General features: G+C 46.0%; 1 protein-coding gene across 10 annotated transcripts in view; it reads left to right on the top strand.

The window, feature by feature from the left end:
* LOC133115281 (potassium voltage-gated channel subfamily C member 1-like) overlaps positions 1–23,260 on the top strand; it is a 113,458-nt gene that overhangs the window by 2,940 nt on the left and 87,258 nt on the right. For 8 of the 10 annotated variants that reach the window (XR_009705616.1, XR_009705617.1, XM_061225128.1 and 5 more), the window contains exon 2: positions 9,063–9,749. Coding sequence is in view for 8 of the 10 variants with exons in the window: in XM_061225128.1 (XP_061081112.1) it covers positions 9,126–9,749 (624 nt within the window). In the remaining 2 variants the exon portion in view is untranslated. Of the gene's footprint in view, positions 1–7,358; positions 7,498–9,062; positions 9,750–23,260 lie in introns of those variants that run through there. The other 2 variants (XM_061225122.1, XM_061225123.1) reach the window with 2 other exon arrangements.

The raw sequence follows: 23,260 nt of genomic DNA, 5'->3' as shown, positions 1-23,260 counted from the left end.
TGTGTGTGTGTGTGTGTGTGTGTGTGTGTGTGTGTGTGTACTGGGTGCTGGGAGTTGTATGTGTGTGTGTGTGTGTGTGTGTGTATGTGTGTGTGTGTGTATGTGTGTGTGTGTGTATGTGTGTGTGTGTGTATGTGTGTGTGTGTGTACTGGTTGCTGGGAGCTGAGTGTGAGGGTCTTGAGAGTAAGTGGTGGATTGGGACAGATAGCAGTGTTAATTAGTGGTGCTGCTGACCCCAGCCTCTAGGGGGCAGTGTGCTGGTGGCGTGCATTTTTTGCTGTTTATCTTGATTAGCCGATTGCTACACTCTCTGCGTCTCATTCTCTGTCTCTAACCTTCTCAATTCTCCTCTCCATTGGATACCTCCCTCCCTCCATTTCTCTCTCCCTCGCCCTCCTTTTCCCATCACACGTTTGATTTCTGGTACACAAAGAAGCAGCGACAATGGTTTCAGTGGCTCTGTAAATTAAATCCTAGTTGTGGGTCGGTGCCCCCAGTTATTTTCAGAATGGGGTTATTTTACCTGGAGTTTACTCGTTCACGTGTCTGTCTGTCTGCCTGTAAATGGTTGGCATTTATCCAAAGCCCTGAACAACTGATGCTTCTCATTCATACACACATTAATTCATACATACATACACTCACAAGCACTTTATTCATTTATTATTATTAAACCTACTTATTAATGTGATTATCTAATCAGCTTCAGGTAATGTTCATGTCAACCATCAAAGGAAAAAAATTGATCTAATGGAATGACTGTGGAATGATTGTTGGTGGCAGGTATCTCAGAAACTGCTGATCTGCTGATTTTCACACACAAGTCTCTAGAGTTTGCAAATAATGGTACAAAAGAAAATCCAGTGAGCAGCAGTTCTGCTGGCAGAAATGCCTTGTTAATGAGAGACGTCAGAGGAGAATGGCCAGACTGGTCAAAGCTGACAGGAAGGTGACAGCAACGCAAATAACCACACATTACAACAGTGGTGTGCAGAAGAGAATCACTGAACACACCACGCATCATAACTGTAAGTGAATAGGCTACAGCAGAAGTCTAAAAAATAAGTCTAATAAAGTGCTCACTGTGATTGGCTGCCATGCAAGGCACTGACTGTCAGGAGCATTTAGGGCTTAGGTGTCTTGCTCAGGGACACTTCAACACACCCAAGGCGGGATCGAATGGTCGTCAGACGACTGCTCTTACCGCCTGAGCCAATGTCACCTGTCCGTCCATCTGTCTTTATGTCCATCTGATTTGTTATTTATCTATGATGCTGATTTAAGTTTTTTAAAATCCTGTGCAGCTGTTTTGTTTGTAAGAAGCTCTTTGACTGCAAGGTCTCAGATAACACCAATGCAGTGACATGTAGCAAAAGGGCTTAATACAGTATACATGCGTTAAGTGCAGTCACATACACACACACTCACACACACACACACAAGCACAGTACCCAAGTGCTGAGGCACTCTGGGGGTTAAGAGTCAATGAGAGAGGGTAAATGTATAAACAGATGGATTAGTGCAGTCATGCTAAATGACCAGGCACTGTAGTGCATTAACACTGACACTAAAAAATGGAGGAAGGGTGATATATGGAGACATACGCTGACAGGTGGGCATAGCAGCTAATCCACACTGCACTGAGAGAGAGAGAGAGAGACATTAACACTGCACTGAGAGAGAGAGAGACATTGACACTGCACTGCACTGAGAGAGAGACAGAGAGAGAGACATTAACACTGCACTGAGAGAGAGACAGAGAGAGAGACATTAACACTGCACTGAGAGAGAGAGAGACAGAGAGGGGGGGGGACTGCAGCATTTTGTGCGCCCGCAGTTCTCTGTCAGTCCTGCAGATGGCGCCTCTGCACTGCGCTGAGGGAGATTAGAGAGATAAGCTGAGCTCTCCTTCCTCTTCCCCTCTGTCCATCCCTCTCTTTCTCTGTACGTCCCTGCTCTCCCTTCCCCTCTTTCTTTCCGGCAGCTCCCTCCCTCTCTCTTTCGCCTTCTGTCGTCTCTCCCGTTATCCTGAGCCCGGCGTGCTATCTTCATTTTCTCTCCTTCCCTAACACTTATTTCATCGCTCTCTCGTTCTTCCTCCGTGTCTCTGCACCCGTCCTGTGTCGTTTCACCCCCTTGTCCTCTCTCTCCTTCTCCCTTTCCCTCTCTCTTTCTCTCCCTCTCTCTCCGCGAATCAGTCAGGCTTTTCTTGTTTCTGCAGACTGTGGGAGCCTGTTCTGCACTGTCAGCACACCTCCCAATTTATCACTGTCTCTCTCTCTCCCTCTCGCTTTCACCCTCCCCTTTCCTGACTTTACCACACCATCATTTCCTTTAATAATACTGCCCTCTCCCTCTCCTTTCTCTCTCTCACCCTCTCCTCTTTCTCTCTCCCTCTCTCTCTCTTTCTCTCTCCCTCTCCTTTCTCTCTCTGTCCCTCTGTCTCTCTCCCCCTCTCTCTCTGTCTCTCTCCCTCTCCTCTCTTTCTCTCTCTCCCTTTCCTTTCTCTCTCTCTCCCTCTCTTCTTTCTCTCTCCCTCTCCTTTCTCTCTCTCCCTCTCCTCTCTCTCCCTCTCTCTCTTTCTCTCTCCCTCTCCTTTCTCTCTCTGTCCCTCTCCCTCTCTCTCCCCCTCTCTCCCTCTCCTCTCTTTCTCTCTCTCCCTTTCCTTTCTCTCTCTCTCCCTCTCTTCTTTCTCTCTCCCTCTCTCTCCCTCTCCTTTCTCTCTCTCTGTCCCTCTCTCTCCCCCTCTCTCTCTGTCCCTCTCCCCTCTCCCTCTCTCCCCCTCTCTCTCTCTTTATCTCGCTCCCTCTCCTCTTTCTCTCTCCTCTCCCTCTCTCCCCCTCTCTCTCTCCCTCTCCTCTTTCTCTCTCCCTCTCTCTCTCCTTTCTCTCCCTCTCTCTCCCCCCTCTCTCTCTCTCCCTCTCAGTGCATTGATGGAGGTGATTTACAGCAGCATACTGTCAATGCGGCCATTGTACAGAGTTAAGGCTAGCTAACATCTCTCCCATTTCCCAGCTATGCATGTGTGAGTGTGTGTGTCTGCGTATTTGCGCCTGTGTGTATGTGTGTGTGTGTGTGTGTGCATGTATTCGTGTGTGCGTGCCTGTGTGTCTGCGTGTGTAGGTGCGTACATGTGTTTTTCTGTGTGTGTGTGTGAGTGTGTGTGTCTGTGTGTGCATGCATGCCTGTGTGTGTGTGTGTGTGTGTGTGAGTGTGTGTGTATGTGTGAGTGTGTGTGTGTGTGAGTGTGTATGTGTGAGTGTGTGTGTGTGTATTTGGGCTGTTCCCTATTTTCCCCATTTCCCTCCTTTCTGTCAGATTCCTTCATCCTTCCCGCTCTTCTTTCAGCCTCCCATCCCCCATGCGTGCTCTCCGCTTCCCCTTGTCTGTCGACGGTAATGCAGCTTGTCGTGTTCAGAGAGTTTCAAAGCTAATTCTTCAGCAAAGTATTTACTTTCATATGGTACTTTCAGAACCGCAGTCTCTGAGCTCAGCTGTGCAGATCTGAGCAAGGCTTAACCCTTAGCATGTCGTACTTTGTGTAAGGCGCTACTTCAGATGCCTGTAGTGTGGTGTGTACTCACACAGATGAGTGGAGAATGTTAAATTGTGTGTCTGTGTGAGAGAGACTGTAGTATCTGTATAATATGAGTATAATGTAGCTGCATTGCCCAGTCAGGATAATTAGTATCTCAGTATTTCTGTGTCCATGACCCATAAAAATGGCTGTGAAAAGAAGAGGAGAGCAGGCTGAGCCCTAGGGCTTGTGTTTGAGCCTGACCTATGACCTCCATGGGGCCCGGCCAATGACATCTGCGGATCCTGACCTATAACCTCCCGGATCCTGACTTATGTCCTTTCGCAGAGCTTGATTTATGACCTCCATGGTGCCTGAATATGACCGCAGAACCAACACCCAGGCTGTGGTTAGTAAGGGAAATACCTGCTCTCTCACCTACGCTAGCTCTTCTGAAGCACTGTGTGGCTCTGAGAAGAGCAGCCACTGCAGTAACCGACACAGGCTCTGACCTACACTATCTCTCCTGTAGCACTGTGTGGCTGCACTGTGGCCTAGGCTAGCTCTCCTGTAGCACTGTGTGACTGCACTCTGACCTATGGTAGCTCTCCTGTAGCACTGTGTGGCTGCAGTCTGACCTACGCTAACTCTCCTGTAGCACTGTGTGGCTGCACTCTGACCTATGGTAGCTCTCCTGTAGCACTGTGTGGCTGCACTCTGACCTATGGTAGCTCTCCTGTAGCACTGTGTGGCTGCACTCTGACCTATGGTAGCTCTCCTGTAGCACTGTGTGGCTGCACTCTGACCTATGGTAGCTCTCCTGTAGCACTGTGTGGCTGCACTCTGACCTATGGTAGCTCTCCTGTAGCACTGTGTGGCTGCACTCTGACCTATGGTAGCTCTCCTGTAGCACTGTGTGGCTGATCTGGGATGGGATTATAGCAGCAGAGAGCCGTATGGCCTCCCGCTGCAGTGACCAGAATGCCAGTGGCCAAATTGGGAAGAAACAAAAATGAGTATTTGCTTAAAAACAGAAAGTCATCCACAGTCACATAGATCACTGCCAATATACTGAGAATAGAGAGCACAGGGGGTACCTTCCCATTAGTAGTCCTTCATTTCCATACCATGAGTAGTTCATAAATATAGATGTTTATTTGAGATTATAATAATAGAGTGCGAGGGAGGTGGAGAAGAAAGTACACCAGTTACGTTTTTTTGAGCAAGATTCTCTGTTTTTTTTCATTGTCATGTTACTAATGTCATTGTATCGTACCTCTGAATGTATCCTGTCCTTTTAATTGCTGCTTGTATGGCTAAATGTTTGAAACAACAACTAAATTATTTAATCAAAGCTGGCTAACTCAAATTAAAAGCACATTAAAATATGAAACGCATCAATATACATTACTGCCGTGCCTGGTTGACCGCTGTCATGTCTCGTAGTTTCCTTAACTTTTCGTGTTCTTCCGGAAATACCCGAACGTTTCCCTGATTTTTTGCCTGCCGACAGTTCTGCGGTTTAACAAGCCGAGTTAGACCAATGCGCTCTCCAAGGTCCTGAAATCTAAAATGGGACCCGGTATTCCAGTACAATGCGAGCGCTACGAAGAACGAATTTTCACATCACGGCGGGAAATTGCTCGTTTTTTTGTTATTTTTATTTGATCCGTTCGTGCCGTATTTTACCGCCACGTGCATCTATATTTCAGCCTCTGCCATTAATATATCAGTTTTCATTCACCAACCCGAACTTTGAATAACTTTTAACGACTATTGTGCCTTCACTGTGGGCTACCTTCTACCACTTTGGTCTATCATTTCTGTTGCTCACCTGATTGGACGGTCGCTGGTCACCTGTTCTCTGCTCAATCCTCCTCGTGTTAACACTGTACGTCTTCTACAGTCAGCGGTCACGTGCGCCGTTGTAGTTTAAAGAGCCGGTAACGGGAGAAATCGGCAGTTGGACGGTTAAAGAGGGATAAAGGGCACTGTGGGAGAAAGAGTGGTATCGGTAGATGTGTGGAGAGGAAAGGAGGAGAAAGTGTAGAGTATGGATGCAAACGTGCAGGATGAGACAAAAGGCCGGAAAACCATAAGAAGGGGGGAGGACAGGGAATCTCAAGGAAGATTCATAGAATGGCTAGGAGAGAGAGATGCGGAAAAAAAACACAGGGTGGAATTTACAAGCACAAGCAATGATAGGAGCTCATAACACTGAGACAGGATGTAGCCTAGAGAAAAAAACAAGAAAAGGAGGATGGATTAGGCAGCGAGGAGGAGAGAATGAAGGAACCGGAGAGGACGGCAGGCAGGAAACCACAGTGAAAAGGTAGAGAGGACAGCAAAGTAGAGAGAGGGAGAAGGAGAGAGAGAGAGAGAGCACAGTCCGTTCAGTGAAATCCGATTCCTCTATGCGGAACACGAGAGAGGGGAAGGGAGGGGGAGTGGGAGGGGGCACATGGGGGTATCACTGGAATAGGATGGGGGAAAAGAAGGTTAGGCACACAATGACAGGGCTGATGGGGGTCCTTTAGACCATTAAAAACTGCCTCCGCATTGCGAGCACAGAAAGGAGGGAGGGGGGACAGGGAGAGAGCCGGCGAGAGCAAGAGAGAGAGAGAGAGAGAGAGAGAGAGCGTTGAAGGGCACAAGAATCATTCTTGTTTTTTACCGCAGCAAAAATCATTCACTCTTTCCTGGCGCCGTCCCTGCTGGTTCCCCGTGCGCTGTGGATGTGTGGAGGCCAGTTTACCCATGTGTCCAGTCCTGTGCTCCTCTCCCCTCCTAGCCTCATGCTCCAGCCCTCTGTCTCCTTTTCTGCCTCGCTTCAGCTCTCCTAAAAGCCTGCGGATGACCTCTCTCCTCATCCTCTCACGGAGGACAAAATCGCAGTTAGAGAATGTGACCTTAATGATGAACAAACTGCAGTATGTGTACATGGGCTGTGTACTTAATGCAGATTAGCATACTGTGCAGTCTGTAGGTATTTGGACAGTGGCACAATTCTTGTTTTTTATCTGTATTTCATTCCAGCAAACAGTCATAAAGTTAAAGTGCAGACTTTCATTCCATTTTGGGTGAACCATTAAGGAATGACAGCCCTTTTTATAAATCCCCCCCCCCCCCCCCCCTTTAGGGGACCAAAAGTAATTGGACAAATAAAGTCATCAACTCAAATAAAGTCATCATATTCAATATTTCATTGCAAATCCTTTGCAATCAATGTCTGCCTGAAGTCTATGACCCATAGACATCATCAGATGCTGGGTATCTTCTGCTGCTTCACTTGGATCTGAGCAGACAAGATGTTTCCTGATACTTCATGCATTCATCCTTCTGCTGACAGCAGTGACATCATCAATGAACACAAGTGAGCCAGTTCCACTGGCAGCCATACATGTCCACGCCATAACACTAACTCTACCATGACAGATGAGGTGGTATAATTTTGATCACAAGCTGTTGCCTTTTTTCTCCACACTTTCCTCTTTCCATCACTCTAATACAGGTTGATCTTTGTTTCATCTGTCCATATCTGTCTCATTTGTTCCAGAACACTCTACAGGTTTTTTAATTCATGTTTTTTCAAACTGTAACCTGTCCATTCTATTATTGAGGCTTGCCAGGGGTTTGCATCTTGCGCTGAACCTTCTGAGGTTATGCTGGGGTAGTCTTGCGCTGAACCTTCTGAGGTTATGCTGGGGTAGTCTTGCGCTGAACCTTCTGGGGTTATGCTGGGGTAGTCTTGCGCTGAACCTTCTGGGGTTATGCTGGGGTAGTCTTGGTGGTCATCTTTGACACATCTATGCCTACATCCGGGATAGTGTTCTTGATCTGTTGAACAGGTACAGAGGGATTTTTCTTCACCATTCAAAGGATTATTCTGTCATCCCCTACACTGCTCTTCTGTGGTCTACCAGGCTGTTTGCCATTTCTGAGCTCAACAGTGCCTTCTTGCTTCTTAAAGGTACAATAGGTAATTTTGGACTTCTAACGGTCAAGAGAGGAATATGAGCAACACCCTCAAATCACCCTCCCCTTCTCTGTGAACATGCTGACGCTGAATCTCGATTTATTTTTTCAGTGACACTTCTTTGGTCCTTATGTTGAGAGACAACAACAGACTCAAAATGCAGATGGCACCTTATGCTAGCTCTTTTATGCATGAACCAACAATGAAACTTAACACACCTGTCCAAGAAACATTTGACCAGCCAATTGCCCAATTACTTTTGGTTCCCTAAAAATGGGCTCGACTATGTATAAAAAACGGCTACAATTCCTACACTGTTCACCCAGTAAGGATAAAAAATAAAAATAAAAACACTTAAAAAAAACCCTCAAATGAAAGCCTGCACTTTAACTTCATAGTCATTGTTTTTATATCAAATTCAATGTGCTGGAGTACCAAGCCAACACGACAAAAATGGTGTCACTGTCCAAATACATACGGACTGCACTGCATGTGAATGTGCCGTGTGCAGCAGGACTGGGTGCTGGTACAGGGTTAATTGTTGGGTAGTGTAAACAGGCTCACTGTGCTGAATGCACTCCTAGGCACATTAACACAGAGCTGGGCAGGGGGGGAGAGGGTCTTTAATGGTCTACAGGCCTTTCTCTCTCCATTTTGTGGAGCTCAGCAAATAATCGTTCTGCCTGAAGCTCTCTCTCAATTGCTCTCTAACTCTCTCTCCTCTCTCTCTCTCTCTCTCTTACTCGCATAGGATGAGCAAGGAGAGGGAGGAGAGAAGGAAGGGGGAAAAGGAGGGGGTGGAACACTTAATCATATTCATCTCCCTGTGGCCTAATTGAAGAAAGTGTTTTAGTGAATTGAGGGACATCGAGAGACAAAGTGACAGGCTGGAAGAAAGGAATAATGAGGAGAGAGGGAGAGAGGGAGAGAGAGGAGGATTATTCTAAGATTTTGTGCAAATACATATACCTCAATCTTTGGAGAAATATTGGTTATATAATTTCTTATCAATGTTAACCCCTAGGCTTACATACTCCAAATTCACAATGTGCTTTCCATATGTGTCCTCCCTGCCCCATAACTTTCTGACTGTTTATACCATGGATATTGATGTGTGAATGTTTTTGTTTTTAATTGTAATGGTGGATGTGTCTCTTTGTAATGTGTTGTTCCTGCTTGATAAGCAGTTATATGTCTCATTAGTATCTGATGTTAGTTACTGTCGGCTATTGGTATGGTAGAAATGCCTGTTCATGAATGTCTGCCTAATTCACTAATGTCATTATCGTAAGTAAATTGTTTATGTTTCATTTTGTGAACCCCGAAGTACCCAAATTCGAGCTTCTTTCAGTGGTAGGTCAGCTGCCGGAATTCTGCTGCAGTGTGTGCCAGATTAACAGAACTGTGTCTTCACACAATTAATCATTAAACTAGCTACATACTGCGGCATGTTTGCTTAACTGTACGTTAAAGTTGGTAATACATCGGTAGATTTTACCCTCTCAATGAAAATCAGGTACATTTTTTTAACTAAATCTATCCCTTTCTCTCTCCCTCTCTCTCTACAGACTCCTCCTCCCCCCCGCCTCCGTCCGTTCTCTCTCTCCTCCTCTCCCTCCCTCCGGTCCCCTATGCTCAGTTCGGTGTGTGTCTCCTCATTCAAAGGGCGAAAGGGTGGGAACAAGTCGTCCAACAAAGCATGTTCCAGCGCAGACATGACTTGTCCGTCAGAAAGCGAGAAGATCGTGATAAACTGCGGAGGGGTGCGGCACGAGACCTACCGCAGCACCCTCAAGACGTTGCCCGGCACCCGGTTGTCGTGGCTTACCGAGCCGGATGCGTTTAGCAACTTCGACTACGACCCCAAATCCGACGAGTTCTTCTTTGACCGTCATCCAAACACCTTCGCGTTCATCCTCAACTATTACCGAACGGGAAAGTTGCACTGTCCGAACGACGTCTGCGGTCCGTTGTTCGAAGAGGAGTTGGCGTTTTGGGGCATCGATGAAACAGACGTGGAAGCGTGTTGCTGGATGAATTATCGCCAACACAGGGACGCAGAGGAGGCGCTGGACAGCTTTGAGACCCCCGAACCCGAAGCTCCGGAAGACGACCCCGCGCTAACAGGAGGCGCGGACGGAGACCTAAAGAGACTGTGTATGCAAGAAGACGGCAGGAAAGCCAGCTGGTGGAGAGTCTGGCAACCCAGAATTTGGGCGCTTTTTGAGGATCCGTACTCTTCGAAATATGCGCGGGTGAGTTGCCTTTAATTACTATCTTGGTTGAATGGGTCCGCGTCACGGTAATGAGACGCTCCTGTACAATTTGCTTAACCGTTTTAAGTTATGGCTATGGATGGTATTTTATTTGTATCTGGTTATATACGAGATTATGTATGTATGTATTATGTTAGATATACCTTGTTCTGGCAGGCTGGTGTTCTGACATCCATAGCTGATGTTTTTGAAAAGACATGTAAGGTCGCGGTGTAATGTATGAGTAAACTGTAGTGCATCTAAATATAGTGTACGTTCGTTATTGTATAAAACGAATATTCCGCATAGTCATGCCTTTCGCGAACATTTTGCCTGGTTATAGAAGATGCTCTGCGCCGCTCTTCACTGTTTTCCTTCTCGTTGTTCGTTTTATTTTACCCTTTGTTCCAGTTGGTATACCATATTGCATTCCTGTCAACTCTCTAGATTTAAATCACTGTCGTAGCCCGGTTTAGTTGTTTTACGCGCGACTCTAATCTCGCTGTTCACGCTATTTCGTTGTTCATATTCATAGCCCTTCCTCCCGCCAACTCGGATCTCTGTCACTTTTCGCCCTGTCTCTTACCCTCTCCGTCCTCTCTGTCACGCCGCCCCCGTCCGCCTCTCTCTCGGGATGGTCATCAATCTCCAGTACAGGGGCTGGCCTAAATTTTGAGTTAAAGAGTTGTGGAAGCGTTTCGTTGCTTTAAAAATAACATTTCCATTTGATATAAATGCCACTTGTATGTCCGTCATATTTCGTTTTGATTTGGTTCCAGCCCCCGTTTCCCACCGTAGTCTTGCATCCTGCCATCTCGCCATAGGTGTCCTGTTTCTCGTTTATCGCAGTAACGTCACCTGTTACCGTTTCTTCCCTCGTGTCCCGAGTTGGTTTGCAAAACACATTATGTGAATGCAGCTATTTCCATCCTTTAGCAATCTACCCATTTATCTGTGCTATCAACGCCGCAGCCCGACTTCAAGTCACTGTATTGTGGATAGGTATCATTTTCTTCTTCTCCTTCGTACGCCTGTTTCATCTTTTTGAATTTGAATCTTCCTCCTCCCACATATCACTAAATGCACTCTGTAGGCTACCAGCTGTAGGCCGACAGCTGAACATATGTACCATTCTAAATGCCCGGGGTTTTCACTGTTTACGAAGTACGCTGAAAACCAAGCTTTGCACTAAGCAATGTGGACATCGTTACTGTTCTGTTGATTGTGACTATGGGCGTTACTGTGCCAGCAAATGATCGTAACGTACAGCAGGGGCTTTAATGATTAATAGATTAATAATAGGCAGGTGTATTTGCTTTCCGAGACTTGCTGTGTGTGTGTGGGCAGTCTGCGTTCAGTCTATATTTGTGAATCAATCTACAACTTTCAGACTTTCTCTCTCCCTCCCATTGAGGCGGACGGCTTCACGTTCACGCGCGCACATACAAGCATTTTTTTTGGTGCAGCTCCATTGTATGTGCACTGACTTATGGTTCCCAGGATCAGTCAGGTGTCTGACAATATCGAGACGCTCGGTCTTTCCCCTCTGTTCTGCACCTGCTGATTTCGAACCATGTAACAGGAAGTGTCCGTCTGTCCCGTCCTCTGCCGGATCACAAGGGACCGCTGGGTATTTCTCTCAGTGACGCGGCTGCAGTCAGCTGGCAGCCGTCTCTGGCACGCGACCGGGAGCGCTGCTGTGTGATAATGTATGACAACGCACTGTTTGCCCTCTGAGCCGCGCTGGGCAGCCCGCGGAAGAACCTGCAGTCTGCGGTTCTCTGCGAAACCTGCATTGCATCGACTGGTCTGCAGGTTCTGCGAGCCCCTTGCAGCTGCATGCTACAGCACCCTCTGTTATTTTACAGGATGTATATTATCTACTGTAATGCGACCATGCCGCAGTGAGGGTCACTGACAGAGACCCTCGCTACTGTTTGGGAAACATTCATAATACATAAGCATCGAATGGTAGTACGACTGATGTGATGCCATACATCGTTAGATGCGGGGTGCTTGTTCTAAATCTGAAGGTCTGTCCCGTGATCCCCCTGTCTGTCTTCCTGTCTAACTGTTAAGTTGAAAAAATCCATATCGATTTAAGAAGACAAATCTGTCCCGTGACCCGGATAACTGTGTGCTCAGTCGTATTTTCTGTTGACTCCGGTATATCAGGAGTGTATTGACTGAATTGCGTCTTGATCCTCAATTTGTTCTAGAGAAAATGAGATAAACGTACCTTCTAGGCCACGTACAGTATATGACAGAGACGAGAGGTCGGTTATATATAGCATACGTGTAGAAAAACACAGTCTACAGTCATGTGTAGGATGGAGAGTGGCACGTGGTACTTGAGCGCTAACGATATAGGCTAGGTTAACAAACTTCACCGAACCGGTGGCGACCGTAGGTCCATTGCATTGCACCAGCAGCCGCGGAGCAACGAACGGAATCAGTGTGTAAAAAATCAAATACCTGAATATCACTAATGGTCAGAGTCGTTGTAATTCGTATGTAGTTCATATAACAACGGTTGTTTTCCCGCATAACGTATGGTCATTATTATGTGACTAAAGATATGATAGTCCCATGTGTTGCCTATATTTCAAATCGTCTGGCTTGCATAGCCTACTTTGAACCTTAATAACACTGCAGGGACGACCTCCTAATCTCCGTGATGCCCGCTAATGTGGACGGTTTTTTTTCGTCCGAGCAATTGGAATGGCGTCATAATTTCTTGCGCCGTCAGTGTATATTTAATCTGTATTGTCATCAATAATATGATATCGGTGCTAATGCAGGGGTCCGCGCTGGGTCGCTCACCGCTGGTGCGAGCGACTCTGGGTCCCTCTCTCATTGTGCTATAGCGTAACACTGCGGTGCCGATACTAGCTGACTACGCGCTCATTTCTACTGCAGTAGACCAAGATACGGGCTTACAGAAAGAGAGAGAGAGAGAGAGAGAGAGAGAGAGAGAGAGAGAGAGAGAGAGAGAGAGCGCGGAGGAGCGGGTATGCTGGTGCTAGCCTTTTCAAGTCTTCGATCGGGAATAACATTGGAGGGAATTGCGTCCCCTCTCTTTTTTGCTGATCCGTGGAAGTTGTCCGAATCCGTTTATCGATGAATCTAGGCTATATGTCTCTGTTGGTCTATTCATGCGCCTGCCTGTTCTGCATATAGAAACAACAGCCACGTTTTCCCACAGTGGCTAGCCAAAATTGCGTTTTATTTCTCAAGGATTTTTAATCTATATCCTCGAATACAGCAGGCCACGGCCATAGATATCTTAAGTGAAGCATTCTTCCATATCGACGCCTAACGCTAACCCTGGGGTTGAATGTACTTGTTTTTGTCACAATTTATCATGTGCTCGTAAATGATCTAGTCCCGCGTTTGGGCACATGTGCAGGGCCATTGTAACGGTGCATTACGTTCCTGTTTAACAATATCTGTGACGATAAATAGATTCACACGGACTGAATTAAAGGATCGGGACCGTAGGATCAATTGGAACAGAGGTTGCAGACTACTGTATTCAGATAGGCCTATGTAGGCCTATAGACTATCTATTAATTGACTAATGCCAATGTGGGTACCCGTGACTTATGAAATGGCGCGGAAGTAACCAGTATCTCACTTTGCTGGTACAGTTGTTCGTCTGGCATGATTTTGGAACCCCTGAAGTTGCGATTTCGTTGGTCTTTCCAATTCCGGTTTGTTCAGTGGCTATTGGCTAAGACAATGTCACAGTGAACATGATTGTACAGCCCAGCCTTTCTGTAGATAGAAATGTCCAAAGCTAGGTTAGACATGACGCAAGCGCACCCGAGTTTAAAATGTATATTTGCATAGTGATGTAGTTGAACGCAGACATATGTGCTGCATACAAGTGATAATAATATCGAGCATCTGGCGAGACTGAATAATATGTGGCGACAGTTTTCACAGAATGAGTATGTTGTGCGGTCGCGTTATAGGCTATAGAACATGTTGTTTCAACGAATCATTTGAGAAGCGCCTGCTCTGACGATGCAATTTCAAACGCTGCTGAACGGAATTTAGGAGTTGGCCTACTGTAGAAAACAGTTCGGGCGTGTAGGTCACCCCGTGTTCATTAATCAGAAGGTAAACGGATACATTTTCTCTATGAACACATATACTTTAACTATGCGAGGCTTCGTAATGATTTAATCATCACTTTTCAGGGGGATCTTTTGTTACTTAAAAAAAATCTGTCCGTCAATGGTGACTTGGCAAGGCGCTGGACGTTGAGGCACTTAACCTCCGTGTGATCTTTGTGCTCCGGGTGACAAGCTGGTGCTGCTTGGTTGATGACATTTATTTTGCTTTAAGTCCCGACGTCACAGGGACTGGGGGACTACACCATCTCTGGCAGGGGCGCACAACAAGGGCCGATCCGTTTTAGGATTTTGTCTTATCTGACATGTGTATGAGTACCGGCTACTGTTGCACACTGCAAGTGTATCCTAGTAGTTTTACTGTGCTCAAGTACAGGCCTGAACCAGGGTAGCCTAATTTGCCTAGTAGCGCTGTCAGCAAATTAAAAACAAGGCAATTGGTTGGAACAGAAACTAGTACACAGACCAGCCCTCGAGGATCGGAGTTGTGCACCCCTGATCTATGGACTATACGGACAGCGGAGGCTGCGCTCTCCTCTGGCGCCTCGCGCGTATGGCTACAGGTCCAGGCTAGCGGCGGACTCTGGTCGAGCTCACGATTGTGCACGTAGCCTTCGGCACTCTCAAACTCAACACCAACTGTTCACCAGCGCCCCGCATTTGCCGAGGATGATCAAGCATTCAGTGAATTTCACAAACATGTAATTGCCGAACAAGTCCCGCTAAGTCAGGCATAATTGCCCGGCAGTTAAACTGGTTTCTGCGAAGGATGATTGTAATTTCATCAACTGCTGTAAGCAGTTATGCGATATCTGCTGGTACGCGCAGGGTACCCGATATGAAACGTGCCCCCCCCCCCATACGTTTGACTCAGAACAGCTCAGAATGCTGCAGCCTATCTAAAACCTGCAAGTTCACAGTGCTGTCAGGCACACAATTGTACATCAAAGTGAAGCGAAAGCATCCAATCCCCCTTTAAATGTTCACTCATAGCCCAAACACGTCTCCTCTAAAATTACCCTGTTAAACACGCTACACCATGTGCCATTGTTTCTACACTCAGCATGGTAATTGTAGGGTAGACTACAGTTCCTGTAATAGTCAGCAGCCACCCGGTCTACATTTCTGCATCGACTGCAGTTCTGTAGCATACTAGAGTACAGAGCTTTGCAGAACTGTGGCCCATATTGTGAATCCTATTGTGACACAATATTTCTAGTCCTGATATTGATAATAAGTACATGGTATGATACATGGTAAACACTAAGTTATATGGGATGAATGGTGTCTGTGTGTTGGTTAAAGACTTACAAAATTGTCGATCTATGATCTACGATCTATTTATTTTTGGTTCAAACGTATCTTTAAAAAAATGTCAATTGAAGAACGCTTTTCAAGTGCAGGTCACCCATATGACCAAATGTGTCTCGGGTGCATTCGAAAATGATTATTTAATATTTCACAGCCTATTACAGAAACATAGCTTAAAAAGTGAAGTTACATTATCAGCTCACAGAAAATGGAGCGGTTGGATTTCAAATGAAGTTTGCGTTAATGAAGGGACCCCGTTTCAGATGAACACATCATAAATAACTGGCTTTAAATGCATCGCACATCAAAAGCATGTACAAATGTCAGAATACCTTCCTTCTGTTCCTGTAATCATTCCAGTTGATACTTGGTCATTAACAAGGAGGCATTTGTTCCTGGAAACTGCCTTTCCCACTGAGGTGTTATTAACAGTCTTGGTCAATTTATCAGCCTCAAAGACACATTCACAGAGATTGCACTTACCATAGAAAGCGTTAATGCAACGCCGATGAAAATAATGCACTTGCATTAACACAAAGTGCCAGAAGAAAGACATGCTTACTTCAAGGCAACTTAAGATCATTTTAAGAGGAAAACCGCCTTGCGTTTTGCTATATCAGAGCTTATAGAAAGCACTTTATTGTGCCACTTTATTGTACAGCACTGTCAAAACCAAGTAATAGATTTCATAATTAATATAGATTCTGACGAAGGACAGATATGTCTGAAGCGTAAGTCATTTTTTGCAATCAATAAAAGTTGCGAACACAGCAGGAGACTGTCGCGGAGTTTTTGTTTTATTTTTGGCTTTCGGTCTCCAGCACCTGTAGTCTACATGGTCAGGTGTGCAACCCTTTATTCTTATAATGAATACGCAGGAATGAGAAATGGCCGGTGGCAGAGTTAAGTTGCTCTGCGATGAAACCAAATGAAGCAAAAATATAAATAACCTAACATATAACAGTGACCGTTTTCTCCTGTTCCCCTCCGATGTCTTCAACCTTCAGCGTAATTGGTGCTTTGATTCTATTCTTTGATTCTATTCAATGTGCTCCATGTTCTGTTAATTTCAGGTAATTGCATTGCAAGGCACACTTTTCACTGGCTTTTTTTAACCTGTATATACTTAGCTACAAGACCGGGACGCTCAAATCTGCTTCTTCCACTTCATTCCCTCCACCCCAAGAACGATAACTATAACAATAACTATGGTGATAACGATATGAGCATCCGCACTGATGAACGATGACGTTCTCTGAATAGCCTCTCGGCTATGTCGTCGACCATTTTGGATCTGACGCCCTGTAAATGCGGAAGGATTTTGATTGGCTTAATAGTCGTTATAGTTGCGGTATGGACTCTGCCGTTCACTTTGAGTTAGAACGATTTTTTAAAAACGGCATATCGCTATCATTATAGTTATCGGCGGCACGGTAGCACCGTTGCCTCACAGCAGGGAGGTCCTGGGTTTGAGTCCCACCGGGGGACCCTTCAGTGTGGAGGTTGCATGTTCTCCCTGTGTTGGCGTGGGTTTCCTCCGGGTATTCCAGTTTCCTCCCACAGTCCAAAGACGTGCAGGTTAGGCTGAATGGAGAGTCTAAATTGGTGCACGTGTGCATGAGTGAGTGAGTGCGCGCATGTATGTGTGCGTGAGTGAATGTGTGTGCGTGAGTGAATGGTGTGGGTGTGTGTCTGCGCGCGTATGTGTGTCTGTGCGTGCGTGAGTAAATGGTGTGTGTGTGTGTGTGTGCGCTCCCTCTGTTAGATTGCCAGCGTGTCCTGGGTGGCCTTCCGGCACAATGCATGCTGGGGTAGGCCGCAGCGCCCCGACCCTGACGGGAAATAATCGCATATGAACAGTGGACAGACGGGTATAGGGGTATAGGGATATAGGGATATGCTCCATCCTGAGGCCTGTGAAAAGGTCTGAAAGGTTGAATGGTGAGCGTTATTCATTTTCCCTCGGGCGCTCTCCTGCCTTCTAAATATAGAACGCAGGCAATGAGCCTCATTGTGTGGCGGTGTTTTACGTCTCCCCAGAGCATATCTGAACGGCTGTCCCTGCTGAAAAAAACAGCCCAAGCTAGGCTGTGAAACAAGCTGGTTGACCAGTACAGACCAGTTTCCAGCTTGACACAGTTTGACCGGCTCAAGCTATGTTTTGAAACAGCTGGTCGACCGGCTCAGATAAGCTACCAGCACTAGCTGGTTGACAAGCTTCATGACCAGCTCATACCCAGCTAGACCAGCCGGTCAAGCTGGCATAGGTGTATTTTACAGAAGGGGTGTCATGTGACCATGGGCCGCTTGGCAGGAAGTGTGCCGGTGTGTGAGGATGGGGGCTCCAGCGGTGTGGTAAACCCCCACCCCCCACGGGCGCAACACCAATCGGTGCAGCGGGGCAGGCTGGTTAATTCACCCCCCCCTGGGGGCAACACTGATCAGGGCAGCGGGACGGGCTGGTTAATTCGCCTTCCCCCGGTGCGTTCGCCTCGTGTCCTCTGCAGCGACCACAGCACACGCTGCAGTGGCAGGGGCCCCTGGAGGAGGACTCCGACAAACGACCGGGGAAGTGTCCTTCCCAATGCCTGGATCTGCGTGGGGCCCCTCCTGGGGGGGGGTTTTCATGAATGTGTTCCTTCTAATTTATTTAGCTGCCGCTTTTATTCAAAGGACAAGCCCTCTTACTTAGTCTAATCCAAACATGCACCTTAGCCACTAGGCAGTAGGCTACAGGCTGCCCAGTGTTGGTGACATGTCTGAATTCTAACTTGTTGTCTGGCACGTTGCTGACCTTGCAGTTATTTGTGTTCAGTATCTCTGAATAAATAATACCTCCTTAATAAAAAAAATCAAATTTTTCATCCCAAATTCAGCTGAAGCTGAAGCAATAGAACTCCTCTCATGCACTCCTCTCATGCACTGCTCTCGTGCACTGCTCTCGTGCACACCTCTCATGCACTCAAGAAGCAGCATTTCTCTGGGGATATGTAGTGCAGCATTAATCCACTGACTGCCATCTCAAGGCTGCATGGTGCAGCTCCTGCTTGCCGCGTGAGTCTGTTCTCAGTCGAGCCGAGAAAAAATGGAAGCGTGATGTTTTCTGGACCTGAATGACTGGACAAGTACAGAACCAGCAGAAAGGACTGATATCTTCCAGCCCCTGACTTTCCAGCATAAAACATGTCAGCACAGTCACAAACTAGAAATTAATACAATATAACTAAAATGACAAATGACAAGCAGCATTGTGTGTTGAGTTAGTGTGTTTCTCCTGTGTTGTGAGTTAGTGTGATTGTCCTGTGTTGTGTGTTGTGTGTTAGTGTGATTCTCCTGTGTTGTGAGTTAGTGTGATTCTCCTGTGTTGTGTGTTAGTGTGATTGTCCTGTGTTGTGAGTTAGTGTGATTCCCCTGTGTTGTGAGTTAGTGTGATTGTCCTGTGTTGTGTGTTGTGAGTTAGTGTGATTGTCCTTTGTTGTGATTTAGTGTGATTGTCCTGTGTTGTGAGTTAGTGTGATTGTCTTGTGTTGTGTGTTGTGAGTTAGTGATTGTCCTGTGTTGTGTGTTGTGAGTTAGTGTGATTGTCCTGTGTTGTGAGTTAGTGTGATTCCCCTGTGTTGTGTGTTCTGAGTTAGTGTGATTCCCCTGTGTTGTGTGTTGTGAGTTAGTGTGACTGTCCTGTGTTGTGTGTTGTGAGTTAGTGTGATTCCCCTGCGTTGTGTGTTGTGAGTTAGTGTGATTGCCCTGTGTTGTGAGTTAGTGTGATTGTCCTGTGTTGTGAGTTAGTGTGATTGTCATGTGTTGTGAGTTAGTGTGATTCCCCTATGTTGTGTGTTGTGAGTTAGTGTGATTCTCCTGTGTTGTGTGTTGTGAGTTAGTGTGATTCTCCTGTGTTGTGTGTTGTGAGTTAGTGTGATTCCCCTGTGTTGTGTGTTGTGAGTTAGTGTGATTCCCCTGTGTTGTGTGTTGTGAGTTAGTGTGATTCCCCTGTGTTGTGTGTTGTGAGTTAGTGTGATTCTCCTCTGTTGTGTGTGTCTGTAATTTAAGCCATTGCTGCCTGGTGCTGCATTGCAGAACTTGCCGTTTCTCTCTATTCTCCTCATGACTGAGGAGCTGCTTGTGAGTCTATCTCTTCACCTCCCTTTCCCTCTCTCCTCTCCTCCTCTCTTCCTCCTCCTCTGGCGGATGCACTGTCAGCACCTCCGTGCCGGCCGGTCAGTCACTCAGTGCTCGTAGCGGGAGCCCCCTGTTTTACTCCACGCTGACTTCCTCCGGCACTTTGAAATTCAACGACGCGTCAGCTACCGCAATGCCGGGCAAAGCCCAAAACCCGCAGCAAGAGCCACGATGTCCACACACGGTCCGGAGGGCTCGCCCCCTCGAACGATACAGAACAGCAGTGCAGCACCCCTTCCTGTTTCTCCATTTTCAAAACAGTGAACGGTAAATGGACTGCACGTGTATTATCCACATAGAAAACGCTATACACTTCAATAGACGTGTATACATTATATATATATTCGTGGCTCAATTATTTCCATTTGCGAACCAATTCTTTTGTTTGTAAGGCATGAATCTCACTTTATTTTTGTATGATATTATTTCATTGGGGGTTAGGTTGCTCAAAGACACCCAGGGAAGGGAGATCAAACCAGCGACCCTCCAACAGTCAGATCTCCTGAGCTAATGTCGTCCCAGCATCTTCTGCGCTAATCCTGCCAAAGCCACTCCAAACAAAACCTCAGAGGTATCCGGCGCGATTCTCTCTTTTTATAAACGTATGGCAGCTTGTCTGAGGTGGAGAAGCTGACGCAGTTGGTGCATTGTATTATCACATTCTGTTGTTTTAGCAGCTTGTCAATTGCAGTAACTGTAGAAGCTAGCAAGCTATCGGAGAGCTTTAGCCCGACAGGGCCCCAATTTATGCTGTAAACAGGCTGGGTATGGGTCTGTTTGTAGCACTGTGATGTCAGGTATGATTGGGTATGGGCAGAAGTGTGCCTACACCTGCTGTGATTGGATAGAGTAATGTGGGCGTTATGAAAGGATGCCTCTTAATGGGCAATTACACCCTCAATCAAACCTTTTTAGCTGTACACATGTTTGTATGCCTACGTTATAGGGAAACATTTGAATCCATGCCATTATTTCAACATATATGAAATTATATAATTTCGGATTTAAGAAACTGGTGTGTTCTGCTGCAAATATATGCCTGAATCGTGATGCCATATATAGATCAGATATCCAAATTGGAAAATTGTTGACGCCCACTAATTTGTCAGTTTAATTTAACGGTTTCTTTTCAAAGTCGGCAAGCCAGCTGTTACAGATCAATATGAAACGGAACACTGCCGGAACCTGATTGGTTGGAGAACACTTTATGCAAATGACATGCACACACCTACTCTACCCACCCCAGCATGGATTTCTTTCAAAATTGTGTAGAAAACAATAGAGTCAATAACAAAACAAAACAATATTTGACATTGGCAGGGAAATTTGGCACATTTTACTTGGGACCCCACCCACATAATCAGCTGTGCTGCTCATCCCACAAATGCATGATCCTTACACGCGGGCCATCCTTGTAAAGGGAAGTGAACAGGCTTTCCAATGATATAAGATACTATGCTAATAATAAAGATCAACCAAACACAAATTGACATTTGGCTGTTCATATTTCTTTCATATTTCATATTATTTGTGAACCAGTTATTTTGTTTGTTAGGCTCAGAATGTATTACTGAATCTCATTTTATTTGTGTAAGTTTCATATGATTAATTTCATGATTTATGAGACAATAATAATGCCATGCACCTAACTGGGAAGCTTCATGCAAAAAGTGCTCCTGTGATTGCAGCCCTGCTGATAACACGCCTGTAGTCCCATATATATATACACATTTCCAATGTTTTATTTTAGGTCCTGATATCTATAACGAGACGTTTGTGTGGCTTTAAGTACCAAAAACAATCTCTCCAGTTTTACATGTCCATTCTCCAGCTCCATGAGCTTTACCAGGAACAGGCTGGTTTAGTGACTGTGTCTTTAAGGCTCATCAATGTCAATGAACCGCTGTTGTGATTGGCTGGCTAGCTCCACAATGAACTGAACACTGTCTGAGGCCGACGCTTGGATTTCTCCTGGTTGCCATTTAATTCATGCGGATTGTATGGATTTATTTGGGGACTGGATACTTTCACAGTGTTTTATAACACCTCCAATTCCTATATAATGCACTAAACGAGGGCAAAAATGTCAGTTTCCACAATATTGGACCTTTAAATGCAAGAAGGACATGGCCTGTTTGTGCTTCAGGATTTAGCACAGGGACAGTGTCCCAGCATGCAGTTCACCATTGAGAGCACATCCCAGCATGCAGTTCACTATTGAGAGCACATCCCAGCATGCAATTCACCATTGAGAGCACATCCCAGCATGCAGTTCACCATTGAGAGCACATCCCAGCATGCACTTCACCATCAATAGCGCATCCCAGCATGCACTTCACCATCGAGAACGCATCCCAGCATGCACTTCACCATTGAGAGCCCATCGCAGCTCGTTTGGCTCCAACAGAGTCCCTGCTTCGTGCATTAAGCAGATTGCTCTGGTAATGAAAATGCAATCATGAACAAACTACACATACATTTCAGCTTCCCAATCGATTGAGCAACATTAATCTGTGGGGTGGTGAGTCACCACTGGCCTTCTGAATATAACCTTTTCCCCATCAGGAAGGTGCACAATCTCGGTCAGAACGACTAAAAGCTATGCTTGACTTCACGCAATCCAGCAACCAAACTAGGCGCACCTGGAATCATATTGTGTGTTAGGCGGACACAGGTGGGGGGTCAGCCTTCCAGCAGAGATTTAAAACGGGCAGGAGTCGATGTTCCTGTCTGCTGTGTTCTATGTTTGTTTAATGCTCACTGCAGGGTTCGCTTGGAGGGGACGTCCCGCATTCTTTTACTTTTTAAATTAATGATGAATTTTGAATTTTCTGAGAAATCTGTAAAGGCCAATGCTGAGCGTGGGCTTTCAGCTTGGCTACTACTGGTTTTGGGATTTTAAGACTAGGGTGTATTTTTTCACTTCGTTTTGGAAGCATTGAGTCGAGGCCAAAGCGTTGGTAAAAGCTAAACATTTTTTATTATATCTACTCTGTGTACAACTGCAAAGATTTCCTAATCGTAATCCAAATCAAGTCCTACTTTTCCAAACCCGCTCAAAATGTAAGCCAATAAACCCTCCCAGATTATTTCACCTGACCTCTGGCTTTGACCACAGGGGACCCTTGATCATAGCCAAAAGGCACAGAAGTGGTCCAGGACTGGGTGGAATAAGGGGTTGGGGGGGTATATATTAGAGTTGGGGGGTTTAAGGTATAGATTAGGGTGGGTGGGGAGTTACGGTATGCAGTGGCTTCAGAAAGTATTCAGACCTGTTCACCTTTTGCACACTTTATTGTGTTGTAGATTTAATTTTAAATGGATAAAATTGGCATTTTTGCCCATCAATCTACACTCAATAACTCATAATGACAAAGCTAAATCTGAAATCTCTCATTTACATAAGTATTCAGACCCTTAATTCAGTAATCTTTAGACTAGTAATCTTTGGCAGCAATTACAGCTTCAAGTCTTCTTGGGTAAGTCTCAACAAGCTTTGCACACCTGGATTTGGGCAGTTTATCCCATTCTTCCTGGCAGATCCTCCCAAGCTCCGTGAGATTGGATGGGAAGCATCAGTGAACTGCCATCTTCAGGTCTCTCCACAGATGCTCTATGGGGTTTAAGTCTGGGGTTTGGCTGAGCTAGTCAAGGAGACAGAGACTTGTCCCTCCAGCATTGTCTTGGCTGGATGCTCCTGGTCATTCTCCTGCTGAAAGGTGAACCGTTGCCCCAGTCTGAGGTCATGTGCACTCTGGAGCTGGTTTTCTTCAAGGACCTCTCTGTGTTTGGCTGCATTCATCCTTCCTTCAATTCTGACCAGTCTCCCTGTCCCTGCCACTGAGAAGCACCCCCATAACGTGATGCTGCCACCAACATGCTTCA

This window comes from Conger conger, chromosome 16, assembly GCF_963514075.1.
Source record: "Conger conger chromosome 16, fConCon1.1, whole genome shotgun sequence".
Classification (NCBI taxonomy): Eukaryota; Metazoa; Chordata; class Actinopteri; order Anguilliformes; family Congridae; genus Conger; species Conger conger.
Note: the sequence above shows the minus strand (reverse complement) of the source record. Positions and strands in the feature narration are given on the sequence as shown.